Below are 15,095 nucleotides of genomic sequence, written 5' to 3'. Positions count from 1 at the left end.
AGGACGGTTTCCATTCTGTGTGGGGCCCAGGTCTTGGAAATCACTTCCTGTCTGCAGGCGGTCTCTTGAGACTACGGTTTGGATTTCCAAATTTAGGGAAGAGTCACTTTTTCCAACAAAACGCTCACCCAAGTTGAAGGCTACAAAACCCCTCATTGAAATTTGAAAACAAGCCCGGTGAAGCTACAAAACAAAGAGTGAATCCTGGAGGGTTGGTTTGAGACTTAACTGCAGCCTTCAGGGGTGTGAAGTGGCCTGAGAACGGGAGTAGTGACCTTTGAGAGGCAGGGGTGGAAATAATAATGCATTTTCTCAGCTTTCATGGAATATCTCCTCTGTATCAGCCAGTGCTCCCATTAAGCTAGCGGGGATACGTTTCAGAAACCACACAGACCCCAGTAAATCAGATAATTGTTCAGACAGCAAAGCCACCTAGGAGAAAGAAGTGATGAATACCGATCGTCAGCCAGTATTTCCGCTGTGGAAACTATAGCTGAATAAGGACAGGGTGGTGGAAAAATGAACACGGTGCTCGACGCGGAGTCCGCTTTGTGTCCTTTGTTGTCAGCGCTCAGTCACTCAGTCATGTCCGGCTCTTTGCAGCTCTCTATATTTTGTATTCCCTAATTAGAATTGCAAAGCTGGTCCTTTGTCCAACAAGTGCTCATGCCTGACCTTAAGCTTATTTCTTCATGTTTATCCTGCCCCTAACACAGAAAACCTGTGATCCGAGGCCTGTGATAAAATATCTGCATAAATACACTGAAATATGACCTTTGGCCTTTTCTCCTCCTGCGGTGGAACAAAATTGCTTTCCTTGCTGGCCTTTTAATCATCTTTGTTTCTTATCTCACCACCCTCTGAGGTTCATGACATCCTTTTTTGTTGGGTCACATCCTTTGTGGTCACAAGAGCCTACCCAGGCTACCAGGGCACTGAGAAAGGACCACCCCTCCCTCACCTTGGCAATGTGGCCACTGACTCTTTGGAGCAATAATCATTGCAGAGTTTCCATTCAAGCTGTGGTCCATTAGGACTGACATTATCTTTTTCCCTACCAAGGGTTCTATCTCCACTGAGGACGGAATGAGGGGATAAAGCAATAGTTGCTAGAAGTTGTGAAATCTTCTTTCTTGTAAATTTCTTAAAACTGGGATGGCTCTGGGAGTTCCCTGGCGGTCCAGTGGTCAGTGGTTGGGACTCTGGCACCTTTTTTTGGGGGGGGGCTGCTGTGGCCCTGGGTTCAATCCCTGTTCAGGGAACTAAGATCCCACAAGCCGCACAGTTCAGAAAGAAAAACAAAACCAAAAACCAAACAGGGATGGCTTAGATCTAGGAGACAAACAGTGAGTGGAAGAGCTCCCTGCTCCTGCTGTCTTAATGGGTCTGGTTTCTTATCGTTGGGTACCTGGGAGAAAGCCCTTGGTGAGCCAAGACTAAACCCTCCACTGGGGCTGGTCTGCAGAGCTGGGGTGGGGTGTGGGCTGCAGGAGAGCCATCCTGAGTGGACTGGGTGTGACCTGGGGAAGCGTGGCAGGAGCTTGGCACCCAGTCTGGATTTTGAAAGCCCCTTAGGGCTTCTGGTGAGCAAGTCCCAGCCTAAATAGACACCCACTGCTACAGAGATAAGCTGGGGCTTCTGGTCCTTTGGTGGATCTCTTACTCCCTTTGACGTAAAAGTGATTCATATGTTATTGAAGTGAATACATGCACACAGTTAAAACCCCAGCAGCCCCTGGTTCCCACCCCTGGAGGAGCCCCTCGGTCTCCACGTGGAATTCGGGAATTACTGTTTCTTACACTTGCTAGACATACCTTTGGCCTAGCTGTGACCATTGCTGAAGATCCGGCTGTTTGCCCAGCCCAGCCCTTTTCCCAGCTTCCCCTTCTTACCATTGTTCTCATGTATATGACCATTCCTGGCCTTCAGAGATGAAGCTGCTCCTTCCTGCTTTTGGTCTCAGCTGACAGAGGCACCCTGTGGCTTGCGTGAGTCCATCCAGTGTACAGTTCTGAGTCTGGGGGTCACCAGGAGCCTCCATTGTTCCTTTTTTTTTTTTTTAACCCCCTGAAAGGTCAGGTTGTTTGTTTGGAAAAGCAGCAGTTGTTGGGAGCTAAGCCCTACAGCAGCCTGGCTCAGCTATCAACAGCAGTGTTGCATTTTCCCAGGGAAGTGTGGCCTCACCCTGGGCTGGAGCTGAGCACCCCCAGTACTCCTCCATTCTTGGCACCCAGGATGCAGTCTCCGCGGGACCCAGTGCTTCTTTAGCCTTTTCTGTGCTTTTTAGATTGCCCTTAGTGAGATCTTTAGTCTATCAGAAAGAAGTTCATAATATGTGAACAGGGGAGGAGAGTGCCCTCTGCTCTATGGAGGCCCCGACTCAGCGCCCCCTCTGCCTTGCAGGTGGCCATGGTGGAGGTGCAGCTGGAGACGCAATACCAGTACCCGCGGCCGCTGCTCATCGCCTTCAGCGCCTGCACCACGGTGCTGGTGGCCGTGCACCTGTTCGCCCTGCTCATTAGCACGTGCATCCTGCCCAACGTGGAGGCCGTGAGCAACATCCACAACCTCAACTCCATCAGCGAGTCTCCGCACGAGCGCATGCACCCCTACATCGAGCTGGCCTGGGGCTTCTCCACCGTGCTGGGCATCCTGCTCTTCCTGGCCGAGGTGGTGCTGCTCTGCTGGATCAAGTTCCTGCCCGTGGACGCGCGCCACCAGCCGGGCCCCCCTCCCGGCCCCGCCGGCCACACGGGCTGGCAGGCCGCCCTGGTGTCCACCATCATCATGGTGCCCGTGGGCCTCATCTTCGTGGTCTTCACCATCCACTTCTATCGCTCGCTGGTGCGCCATAAGACCGAGCGGCACAACCGCGAGATTGAGGAGCTGCACAAGCTCAAGGTGCAGCTGGACGGGCACGAGCGCAGCCTGCAGGTGGTGTGAGCGCATGCGCTCCCGGGCGCGGCCGCCGCCGCGTCTGCGTCACTTGGCGTGGACCGGAACTCGCCTGCCTCCTGGACAGTTTCAGACACGTGGATGGCCCACTGGGCCGCCGAGTCACTGCCAGGCGGTTCGAGACCAAAGTTCTACTCCTGTCTTAATGCTGTTAAGACCTGGCTCGTTTTCCCTCGGAAGATGGAACTCTTCAGTTAAAGGGGAGACTGATGGCCAAGAGCTCAGGGCAAAGAAAGAGTGAGTCCTTGGCCCTGGGGACTTCCAGAGGCAAGGAGGCCGGGCTCTGGGTTGTAAGGGGTGGTCACGGGTCCCCTCGGAGTCTTGGACTGAGTGACCAGCTCGGGGCGGGAGCCTGGCAGGGGCCTATAGAGTCGGGGCAGCATCCTGAGTTCACGGAAGAGATTGTACCCCGATTCCGGAGCTGGGCTGGTGGCAGCCCGGGGGCATGAGTGATGATACCACCCTGCTATGAATAGATGGGGCGCAGGATTAACAGCTTGGCCTGGTGCTTCCCTCCCTGCCCTGGAGGGAGTTGGGTGGCCTGGCTCCTGGGGCAGGTGGGGGCGGGGAGGCAGGAACCTGGGTAGGGCAAGTCAGTACAGCAAGTACATCAGACTAGTTAGGCCTTGGATGAGATGTCCGAGGTCTGAGGCCTGCGGGGTCGGGAGGCCTATCTCTGGGCATCCCAGGTGAGGTGCCCACTTGAGACGGCTAACAAGGATGACCTGAAGCAGCCTGAGCTCAAACTCTCTCTTCCCAGACAGCAGGATCCCTGGCCGCACTGACCCAGCGAGGCCACCAGGTTGGGGAAGGGGCCCACAGTCCAGAGACGTCCTTCTCTCAACCCCAGATTGTCCCCTGAGCTGTCAGCCCTCTGAGCTGTGGCTACACAGGGCAGGACACTGGCCAGGCAGCTGAACTCACCCATTTCCCTGCTGCCTGTGGCCCCGGCTGTGGGAGGGGGTGGCCTGGGGGACTTCGTGTCTAGACAAGGCTGTGGCCTGGCCTGGTCCGTGGGTGGTGGTGTCAGAGGCCAGCCCTGGCCACATGTGGGTTCTGCTTATGACAGCAGGGAGACCAAGGTCCTGTGTAGCGCTCCTTGGGGGCCCCCCAGGCCTTCCGGCCACACCCACAGGCCCAGCTCATACTTCTACACAGCCATGCACAGGTGTGGGTTCTGGTGTTTTCAAGAAGGGCATCTGGTAGACCTGAGCCCGTGTCCTGGGGTAGAACACACACATGCTACAGCTCAGCTTATCTGTGAGCTTGCTGTGCTCTGAGCTGCTTTTAAGAACCACATGTACAATACTGGCCAGCAGCCATCAGAAAGGGGTGCCTTTTCTTTTGTTTCCACAGTCATCGGACTTCATGTTCCGATGGCATTTCTGTCCACAGCCTAGTAGCTCTGTGGTGTCTGGGTTGTGAGTGCCAAGAAATGCTGGTGGGCCTTGCCGAGGTTTCTGAGACTGTGACATACTGTTGAGAATGTAAACCTTAACACATCACTCTGAAATGCTGAGTACCACCAGTGCAAGTCGTGGCATTTACGGGGAGCCTGGACGTCGTGTCCTGCGGGGCCAGAGGTGAGCCCTGGCGCCTTCCGAAAGGCGTGTCCCTCATGCTGACATCCTCTGCTGACATCTGTTGTGACTTGCTCGCGTCTTAGCGCATGTCTCCTTTCCTCTCCTGGAGCCTTGTTGAAAAGGCTTGTCTGGTTTAATGTGTTTCTTTTGTGCAAGAATGTCAGCGTCACTGCAAGACCGCCACTGTGTGTCCTGGTAGGGACCAGACGGGCTGGCTCCTCCCCACTGCGGGGAGCAGGCAGCAGCCCCTTCCTCTAGCCTGAGCCTTTTGAGAGGGGCCTCACGGGGCTGATTGTGACCCGCTTATCTGGGCCGCCTGGTGCCCCCTCCTGTGAGCCAGAACCATGGAGTGCCCAGCTTACCAAACCGTGGCAATACCCCAGGTATCAGCCAGGAGCCCGCTGTTAACGCCTGGCCCGTGGCGGTGGTGGGAGGGGGGTTTCCTAACCTGGCCACATCAGGGTCGGACACTAGGTGCCAGGGACAGTGCCACACGGGTAGGGAAGATGCCACATGACATATTTTAGACACTGATTAGGAGAACAATGTTCTTGTAATTTATTTTCATCCAGCGAGTTTTCTTGGCTCCAGCCTTTCTAGTTCCGAGGTGTGGGGCAGTTTCTGTGAGAACAGAGATGACCGTGGGTTGGGGCCTGGCGATGGGGGTCCCCTCAGGGCAGCCCAGAGCGTCCTCTGGGGCAGGAGAGTAAACTACTATTTGGAGCCGCAGCAGGGCAGTCTCGGAAGGAGAGGGAAGCATATTTACAGGCTAGAAATTCGGTTTCTGGAGGTTTAACCTGATTGTGAAGAGGGTTCTGAGTACAGTGGCCTCTCCATGGTGAGAGGAGCCAGTGTGGGCTTGCCCTATTTTCCTCTGAAAGGAGCCTTCCTGGTGCTCATAAAACAAATGCCCGCAGATACACAGAGGCCGTTTCCAAACTGGAACACAATCTCCATTTAGTACCGGACCAGAAGCAAACGCAAGGGTTTCTATTTTGGACAAACTGCCAGGGCAGAATGTATTTCAGTGTCTTCTAGGGAAATCCGTGCAGGACAAAACCACGCAAGCCTGAGTGGATTGAGGCTCATTTACAGAACTTATCTGTCTTCTGCTGAGAAATGCACTATGCATGACATCATGGAGACCACATGTGGTGTATGCAACCCCATTCCCCCCCATCCTGTATATGGAGTTTTTAAAAACAGTTGCCCTGGATTGAACTGAATAAAGAAAGCTATAACCTGCTCTCTGCTCTTGGAGGCCACAGGGAGAGGGGATACTCAGAAGCCCCTGCTCCAACCACTGGTCACCAGTGCCCCAACAGGCTCCCAGGTGAGGGAGGTAGAGGCCCCCTTATTGGACACTTCTGGCCTTTACTATTTTTAAAACATTAAAGAAAAAAAGATTCTTTTGTTTTTTTGGCCATACTGTGCAGTATATGGGATCTTGGCTCCCCAACCAGGGATTGATACCACGCCCCCCTGCAGTGGAAGCACAGAGTCTTAACCACTGGACCACCAGGAAAGTCACTATTATTGTTCTGAATGTTCTGGCCCTTCAACCCAGAGGGCCAGCCTGCCTCTGCAGCCCAAGACGACTCTCCAGGCCCTGGGGGACCCCAGAAAAGGCCTGGGCTCAGCGCAGATCTTTGGGCCAGCAAGCCTACTCTGACCATTTCCTGGGTGAGCTCAGCCAGCCTGCAGAGACGGTCCTGACTCGGATGCCTCCAGGAGGGCAAAGGGAGAGGACGGACAGACAAGGCTAGAGACTCCTCCCAAGGCCCATTAAGAACCTGCTGAGCTGTCCTTCCAGCCCCTGCCGTCCCTCCCAGGCTCCTGGGGACACAGTCAGCGAGTTTTGCACCCGTCTCTGCAGGAAGAGCCTAGAGAACACTGCCTGGCCTCAGCTCAAATGGGGCCCTCTGTTGGCGGAGCACCCTGTAGGCTCCATCCAGGGGCCGGGCTGCCCCGAGGCCCAGCCTGCCAAGCTCCCAGCGAGCAGACCACTGGGTCTGTGCGCCTGCTTGGCAGCTGATGTAGCAAGAGGGGCTGGAGCTCTGGCCGCCTTGCCCAAGCGCCACCCTGAGGGGCGTGAGGGCTAGCAGGGCGGTCACAGTACCTGAGGAGCAGCAGTCCCCACCAGTCGAGGTGTCTGGAAGCCCACTGCCCCCCACAGCCGGCCGCTGGGCCCACTCAGCCCTTCTGTTGGGCCTCTGCCAGGCCACTACGCAGACAGTGCAGGGTGGCCCATGCCTCTGCACGCCTGACAGCTCTTAAAAAGTTCCAGTGACAGTGAAAACCAGTGTGCGAATGTCTCCAGGCTGTGACGGGGCGCTGGTCCCCCAAGTTTGGCTCCTAGCATGTGGCTGGTGGGCCAGGTATACTGTCATATAAGCAGCAGGAGACCAGGCTGGCCCGCCATGCCGCCCGCCTCCACAGGCTGCTCCTCACCTGGCCGCGGGGGACCGCCGCCCGTCCAGGTCAGCCCTCACAGCACTGCTGCCAGGCAGTGAGCCGCCCTGTGCTGTCCTGGGGGCTGAGGAGACCCCTCCCCAACTTCTAACATCACTGGGGGTAGGGGGCCCAGACTCCCAGCAGACTGCCCCATCACCACACCGCACACCCCATGGAGTCAAGCATGACCTGGGCAGAGCCGGCTCAGAAGCTGTCAGCAGTCCTGACGTCTGAAACAATAACCACCTCACATCCTCTACCAATCCCCTCTCCAATCCAACACGCTCCCTAAAGGGGGGGCCTGGGAACTCCCGGGCGATCCAGTGGTTAGGACTCGTCGCTTTCACTGCCATGGCCTAGCTTCAATCCCCAGGTCAGGGAACTAAAATCCTGCAAGCTGCGTGGCATGGCCAAAAGTAAATAAGTAAAATAGTAAATAAATGTGGGGCCTGCAGGCTGGGATATTCTGCAACCTTGTTAAGTTGTTATTCAGTGGCTCAGTGGTGCCCGACTCTGCGTCTCCATGGACTGCAGCATGCCAGGCTCCTCTGTCCTTCATTGTCTCCCCGAGTTTGCTCAAATTCATGTCCACTGAGTTGGTGATGCTACCTAGCCTCTAACCTCGGTTACCCTCTAACCTCATTAAGACAGATGGATAAAGGAGAAAACAGCCTGAAGGAGCACCAACCATTTTTAAGCTCAAATTAGGCCACTGCCCTCAAACTGTGACAAACCACCCAAACAAGTGGCCATCGCGCAGGTCAAAAGGGACCGACCTGAGGCCCCTCACCGTGAAACCATCCCGGGCAGGGCTTGAGCTGCCCTGTGCCAGGGCGTGTCCGGCGGTCTCCCCTTAAGACCTGAGAAAGACCCTGGCGCTGGGCGCTCCCTTCGATGCTGGCCAACGGACGGCTCGGGAGCCAGCGCCTCCACCAGGCCCAGCGGCCAGCTCCCCGTCCTGGCAGCTCACGTGGTGGGTCTCCCATGAAAGGAGAGCGCCATTTGCAGGAGTTCCTGCCCCAGTTCCTGCTGCTTCCCTCCGGGGCCGAACTCGGCCGACAGCTCCCGGAAGGTGACGCCCACGCGCCGGGCCCCGATGTCTCGCCGGTGGATGGCGTGCTTCCACTGGTGCCGCGCGCCTCCCCTGAGCACCACCAGGGAGCGGCGGGGCAAGGGGACCGCCACCTCCACCTCCTGGCACGGGACGGACCGGCTGGGGGCCATCGCGCCGTCCGCCAGGGCCTCCGGGAAGCCGGATGGGGCCAGGCAGAGCAGCAGGCTACCGGGCGCCTCCCGGGACATGGATAGCACGGTGGGGGACAGCAGGTTGAGGCTCACCAGCCGCTCCCCCCACAGCCAGGCGTCGTCCAGGTGGGGGTCGATGGCCGAGCCCCGCTCCGGGCAGTAGTCCAGGTTGCACTGCTCCACGGGCCGGAAGTCCTCCAGGATGGGGTACAGGCCCATCCGCCGCACCACCTCCCGGCTGAAGCTGGGGAGGCCTCGGAAGCCGGCCATCTTTAGCTTCTGTTTCCGGAAATTGACTTTGGGGCCGTAGTCCTGGAGGATGAAGACAAAAGGAAGCAGGGGGCTGGCTGAGTTTACGGAAATGGCATCACATGCCAGGGCGGAAGAATCCAATCACAGAGACCAAGACAAGCCATGATGTCTGACTTCGTGGATCTGACATTTTGGCAGGAGACAGACAGCACAGAGATAAATACAAACAGCAACACCAGCTGGCGGTAAATGCCGAGGATAAAAACAAAGCAGGGGCGGAGGACGTCTCAGCCCAGGCACCTCAGGAAGCAGAGCTAGAGCCCCGTGTGTGGGTGGTGTCCCCCGACGCGGTGGCCAGGAGTCAGGGCCTGGGAAGGAGGAGCAGCCAGGCAGGGCAGGTGGGAGGGCGGCCTGCCCCAGGCCGTGTTACCCAGCTGGTCAACACTGGGCACAGTGGGCTTCAAGACCACAAGGGCGGTGCTTCCCCAAGCACCCGGCAGAGGTTCCACTTCTGGCCTCACTGAAGAGAATGGAAACACAGGGCCACACAGAAACCTGCGCTGGAATGTTCACAGCAGCGCTACTGAAGAAAGTCAAACAGTGGGGACCTCCCTGGTGGTCCAGTGGCTAAGACTCCCAGCTCCCAATGCAGGGGGCCCGGGTTCTATCCCTGGTCAGGGAACGAGATCCCACATGGCGTAACTAAGAGTTCATATGCTGCAACTAATACTCGGTACAGGCAACAGAAAATGTCAAAGTGGAAACAACCAGTGTCCCCCAGCCGGTGATGATGAACAGAGTGGTCTATCCATACAATGGAATAATGCCGAGTCACAAAAAGCAGTGAAGTCCTGATACAGGGTGCAAAGCGATGAACCCTGAGAACGTGCTAGGTCAAAGATGCCGGACACAGAGGCTCATACCCCAGTTATAGGAATGTCTAGAACAGGCCAACCCACAGAGACAGAGAGCAGGTAAGTGGTTGCTGGGGGATAAGGGAATGCAAACGGACTGGCAATGGGTGTGTGGTTGCTCTGGGGTGACGAGAATGTTCCAGAACTAGACAGTGGTGATGGCTGCACAACACTGTGGCTACACTGAAAATCAAAGCGCTGAATCATATACTTGAAATGGGGGTCTTACAGGAGGTGATTTCCATCTAAAAGGAAAAAAACCACGAGAGAGGAGCCCTGCAGAATACAGCTCAGATCTGAGGGGTGAGAGGGGAACATGTATACACACTCCTGCTCCCGGGGGCCCCTCCAGGGGAGGGTGGCCCCACCTGGTGGTAGAGTCGGGGCCAGGTGGCTCCTTCAGGTCACCCCGACCTGTCGGCAGCAGCTGGCAGAAGGGCCACAGGCAGAAAGAGAAGCCGGAGCCCAAGGAATCCCTGGGAGGCTGGGGCGACTGCCGTGGGGAAGAGCAGCTGCGGAGACAAGGTTGGGCTGGCGGCCAGCAGAGGGCCTTTCAGGGCACGGGAAGGCCTCTGTGTTCACGCTGAGATGGGAGCCGTGGAGGGCCTGCAGCAGAGCGGTGACTCTGACCAGATGGTGGGATCACTTCCTACTGAGACCAGCTGAGGAGGGGCGATGGCTGCGCAGAGAGTGTGGGAGGCAGGTGGGAGCAGTGGCCAGGGGTGAATGTTCTCAGATTCAGGACGTGTTGTAAAAGAGTAAAGAGCTGACAAGAATCACCAAAGACAGAGAGGACTATGGAAAGATCCAGGGTTTCTGGTCTGAGTAGGTGGAAGGTGGAATGTGCCAGCTCAGCTCAGGGTTGACAAACAGGAGAAGCTGGGGCTGGAGATACGAACACGTGAGCCCTGAATTTGTGGGGCCGGGCCTCACTGAGATCAGCTAGGGGTGTCTGGAGAGGGAGGAGAGGCCTGAGCCTGAGAACCAGCCAGGGTTTAGGGGTGGGGGTCGGCGATGAGGCAGTTTCAGAGTAGGTTAAGGGCAAGCAGGAGGAGAGGAGCTGAATAGAACAGCTGACTTTTTTGAGAAGTTCTGCTGCAGAGATGAGAAATGCACCTTCCTGGGAGGCCGGTGGGAGAGAGCCGACCTTGAGAGAAGGGAGCTGGACAAGGGCTTCTGGGAAGCAGCAACCAGCCCGAAGCTGGAGAGGGGCTCGGAGGGAAGTGGGGCACAGGCGAGAAGGGAACCTCGGTAGATCCGTCTGTTTTCTCGGAGAGGTCCGGTCATCACTGGAGAGGGGGGAGGGGAGTGAGGACTGGAAGGACAGCAGCAAAGCCAATGACCTGGGGAGGTCAGCACGGCTCTGAGCACGAAGGGCCCGGCTCAGGATGGAGAACCAGAGCCCGGGGGACCACCTGGGGGTGGGTGTGGGGGCTGGACCCGCCCAGGGCTGTGGGTGAGCGGAAGGAGTCTGACAAAGTGAGAGGAGAAAGGGTGAGGGACACCCGAGGAAGTGCCTGTACTAACTGGCTGGGGGGGCGGGGGGAGTTGGGGGGTGGGCGCGGGCAGGGAATGTGGAAAGGGGGCCGATGGCTGTCTGGAGGGGGCGAGGATTGCTGGAGATGAGGAACAGAGGAGACAGGAGTGGACCCGAGGAAAAGGGGGCTGTGATCCCAACAAAAGGAAGGTTCAGGGCTTGGAGGCCAAAGTATTGGTAGGAACAGGCGTGAGGAGATTAACAACTGACAGGGAGAACTGCCGACGGGGGTGGGGCATCTGGCAGCACTCCACAGGGCTTCCCCGGGGGCTCAGTGGGAAAGAATCCGCCTGCTAATGCAGGAGACACAGGTTCAACCCCTGATCCAGGAGGATCCCACATGCCTCGGAGCAATGAAGCCAGAACTATTGAGCCTAGTGCTCTAGAACCCAGGAGCCGCAAGTACTGAAGCCCCTAGAGCAACAAGAGAAGCCACTGTAATAAGGAGCCCTCGCACCGCAACTAGGGAGTAGCTCCTGCCTGCTGCAATTAAGAAAAAAGCCTACATAGCAATAAAGACCCAGTACAGCCTAAAATAATTAATTAATTAAGAAAAGAAGCACTCCATGAGAGTCACCGGCACCAGGCCAGCGGGGGAGAGGGAGAGAGAGCTGGGTGGCCATCTGCTTCTGAGCCCCAACTCACAGGCAGGTAAACAGGCCATGCTCTGGGCCCTTCCCCAGCACACCCTATTCAGCAGCCCTGCCCTCCCGCACCCCTAGGTCAGCTTGTCCGCTAATGGCTCTGGGGGGGGTGGCTGCAGAGGAAGGCATGGAAAGGAGATAAGCTTGGGGGCTCCCGGGTCAGGGGCCTGCCAGGCTCTGAGACCTGACAGTCCTCTCTCGCCGGCCTGACCCGCCCGGCCCTCCACCCCAGCCCCGCTCTGGCCCCGCCTACCTGCTTCCTCCGCCCAGACTGGGACAGCTTCCAGGGGTCTCGGTCCATCAGCTGTACCATCTCGGCTTCTTCCTCCCGGGTCACGAAGTCCTCGATCAGGGTCACGCCCGGGAAGGGGAAGGCCCAACCTTCAAAGTCAGACTCCTCGGCACCCACGGCCCAGCCGGTGTCGGGGTAGTAAATGAACCGGTGTGTTTTCTGCAAAAGAGAGCCAGGGGTATCAGAGCCTCTGGACCCCTGGCTCACACTGCACATGCGCCCTGAGAAGCTGCCCCACCCAGTGGTGCACCCTCCCCGGCAGCACTTTGGGGGGCAGCTGGCATCTACCGGGAGGTGGGACCCCTGCCCAGCCCCCGCCTTGCTGACTTTCTCCTCTGTAAAAGGGAAGAGAGTACACAGGACCAGTCTGTCGTCTTCCACCTTGCAGGTGAGGTGACTGAGGCTCAGCAAAGTTAAGGAACTAGCCCAAGGCTGCAGCCTCCGAGGCCACACTGTTCCTGTTGTCGCCGTGCACAATGTCTGTCCCCTCCAGGCTAGTGAGGCCTGTGTGAAGGCCGACGGCCCTGACGGGGAGCATCTCCCCGTCCCGGGGAATCTGCTCCCCTAAAGTGGAGGCCTCGGGCTGCCCAGGGGGTGAGCGCACATGCTGGGAGGCCAGAGGGAGAAGCTCTATCCAGCCGCAGTGGGGGTGTCGCTGGGGCCTCCCTGACACGGCAGCAGCCATGGCCGCTTCCTGAATTTCTCATCGAAAAAGAACAGAGGACTTCCCAGGTGGCTCGGTGGTAAAGAATCTGCTTGCTGACGCAGGAGACGTGAGTTCAATCTCTGATCCCAGAAGATCCCACACACGGTGGAGCAGCTAAGCAGGTGCGCCACAACTACTGAGCCCGTGCTCTAGAGCCTGGGAGCGGAAACTAGTGAGGCCCGCACGCCCTAGAGCCCGTGCTCCGCAACAAGAGAAGCCACTGCAATGAGAAGCCCGTGCACCGCAACTAGAGAAAAGCCCACACAGCAATGAAGACTCAGGAGAGCCGAAAATAATATAAAAAATAAATAAAAAGAGAAGAGCAGAACTTGCCAGTCAACTAGAGGAGTACCAGACTGACAACCTCCTGCGGCAGGGCCTCGGGCCAGTGACCCGACACGAGCCTGGCCAATTACCAGGCAGTCTTTGCTCTGGAGCTTCCGGTTGGGTGAGCCAAGACTTCCTCAGATCTAGGCGGCAGTCAGAGGTGCTCCCTGCCCAGTGCCCCTGCCTCCTCCCTGTTTATGTTCTACAGGCACTGCCAGCACGCCCGACTCTGAACCACCGCATCTCCCTCCTGGCACCTCACTCGGGACACACAGAAAGTAAGGACTCCTCCTGTACATTTCACTTGTTCCTCAGGCATCAGGTTGGGAAGATGCTACTTGCTGCAGTGCCTGGAACCTCCACACCCTCGGCCATGAGCACAAGTTCAGACCTCTGGTGAGGTCTGAAAAACTTTTTTTTTTTTTTAAAGAAAGTAATTGTGGTGAAATATATACAACCACGTATATTTTATACATAAGACTGATCCTCAACCATATTTTAAGTTCACAGTTCAGTGTTGAGTATATCACACGGTCGTGCAACCAACTTCCGGAACTTTTTCATCTAGCAAAAGTCCTACCTGTTAACTTAAGAGAAGGAACTTGTGGTTTCCGGAGCTGGGGGTTGGGGGGTAGGGGGTAAGGATGGGGTAGAGGGATAGTTAGGGAGTTTGGGATGGACATGTACACGCTGCTACATTTAAAACTAATGAGGTCCTCCTGTATAGCACAGGGAACTCTGCTCAATGTTATGTGGCAGCCTGGATGGGAGGGGAGTTTGGGGGAGAACGGATACATGTATATGCATAACTGAGTCCTTTCTCTCTCCACCTCAAACTATCACAACACTGCTAATCAGCTATACTCCAATACAAAATAAAAAGTTAAGAAAAAAAAAAAGAAAGTCTGTCCGTTAAACAACACATCCCCTCTCCTTTCCCCCAGCCACTGATCCACCACTCTCCTTCCCGTCTCGGTGACTCTGACTACTTTAGATGCTCTACCTGAGTGGAATCATACAGTATGCCTTGTGACTGCCTTATTTCACTCAGCATAACGTTCTCAGGTTCATTCGTGTTGTAGCACGTGCCAGACTTTCCTTTCTTCTTTTCTCAGACTGAATAATAGTCCATTGTATGGATGGGCCGCATTTTGTTCATCCTTTCATCTGTCCATGGACACCTGGGTTGCTTCTATGTTTTATGAGTAACTCTGCTATGAACATGAGTGTACAGAAATCTCTTCAAGACACCGCTTTCAATTCTTTTGGGTCCATATCCAGAAGTGGGATTGCTGGGTCATATGGCAGCTCTACTTTTAATTTTCTGAGGAACTGCCACTGTTTTTTCACAGGACCTTCTGAGCGTCTATCAGGGACACCGTGACAGTTTCTTCACTGGCGTCCCAGCCCCCTTTCCTTCTTATCCACTCCTTCCCCTCAGAGGAACTTTCGAAGGTTTCACATGTGATTTTACCTTTAAAACCCTCAGGAGCTCACCACGGCCCTCAAGAGGAGCCCAGCCTGCCTTCCGTGGTCAGGCCCCACTGGCCTCATCTCCCTCACCTGACGCATCACCCACCTTCCCCAGGCCTCGGCCCAAACAGTTCCCCAGCTGGAAGGCCCTTGCTCTGCTCAAAAGCTCTGAGTCCTTCTTTGTTAATTCGTAGGATTAAGGAATCTCATTTCCGTCCAATGCCTTCTGGGACCCTTTGCTCTCTTCTAGTCGTCTTCCCACGAGCCGGTGAGGTTCCCAGCCCGACCAGGGGCGGGGGGGGCAGTGGCTACGTCTGCTATCAGACTACCCCCAAGTTCCATAGGTGAGCCGCGGCCGGACTGCACCGACGTCCCAGCCCCTTCTTCGCTCCAAGCCCACTCCTCAAATCCCTCATCGCTTCACCTCGCGACGCCCCCATCTTCAGGGCCGCTGACAAGGTCTGATCCGGAACCTGTCTTCAGGGCCAACTTGGGCCTCAGTTTACCCACACGAAGAATGGAGTTGTGGGCGCAGCCCCTCTCCCACCCCTCACCTGCGAGGGGTGCTGCCAGGGCGGGTCTCCTCCGCGCTGCCGCTCGCAGATCAGACAGGTCCTGATGCCCTTGCAGCCGCATTCCCGAAGGACGTCGGGAGGCGCCACCGCCGCGGCCGCCATGGAGGCGTCACGGCAGCCAGGGCGCAGGTGCGGGG

The 15,095-nt window shown here is 56.7% G+C and overlaps 2 protein-coding genes across 4 annotated transcripts in view; one reads left to right on the top strand and one right to left on the bottom strand.

The window, feature by feature from the left end:
- The window catches only part of ORAI2 (ORAI calcium release-activated calcium modulator 2), a 12,098-nt gene extending 6,313 nt beyond the window's left edge, over positions 1-5,785 (top strand). For both annotated transcript variants that reach the window (XM_061153478.1, XM_061153479.1), the window contains exon 3: positions 2,405-5,785. In XM_061153478.1, the coding sequence (XP_061009461.1) occupies positions 2,405-2,944 (540 nt within the window). In that variant the 3' untranslated portion in view covers positions 2,945-5,785. The remainder of the gene's footprint in view (positions 1-2,404) is intronic.
- Positions 5,074-15,095, bottom strand: ALKBH4 (alkB homolog 4, lysine demethylase). Of its 2 annotated transcripts, none has more exons than XM_061153480.1 (3): positions 14,938-15,095; positions 11,839-12,036; positions 5,074-8,550 (listed from the first exon to the last, which is right to left on the bottom strand). In XM_061153480.1, exons 1-3 carry the CDS (start codon positions 15,058-15,060, stop codon positions 7,960-7,962), a joined length of 912 nt encoding a protein of 303 aa, XP_061009463.1. In that variant the 5' UTR covers positions 15,061-15,095; the 3' UTR covers positions 5,074-7,959. The 2 variants fall into 2 exon arrangements, with proteins under 2 accessions (XP_061009463.1, XP_061009464.1); XM_061153481.1 differs by lacking the exon at positions 14,938-15,095 and adding an exon at positions 13,914-14,929.

Source organism: Dama dama, chromosome 10, assembly GCF_033118175.1.
Source record: "Dama dama isolate Ldn47 chromosome 10, ASM3311817v1, whole genome shotgun sequence".
NCBI lineage: Eukaryota > Metazoa > Chordata > Mammalia > Artiodactyla > Cervidae > Dama > Dama dama.
This window is presented reverse-complemented; position numbering and strand designations above follow the sequence as displayed.

Excerpts from the sequence above, each read along its gene's own strand:
- ALKBH4 (XM_061153480.1), bottom strand. The coding sequence starts at position 15,060 with ATGGCGGCCGCGGCGGTGGCGCCTCCCGACGTCCTTCGGGAATGCGGC. Across the intron at positions 12,037-14,937 it reads CCTGGCAGCACCCCTCGCAG|AAAACACACCGGTTCATTTA; the intron begins GTGAGGGGTGGG and ends TCTCTTTTGCAG. Across the intron at positions 8,551-11,838 it reads AGTCTGGGCGGAGGAAGCAG|GACTACGGCCCCAAAGTCAA; the intron begins GTAGGCGGGGCC and ends TTCATCCTCCAG.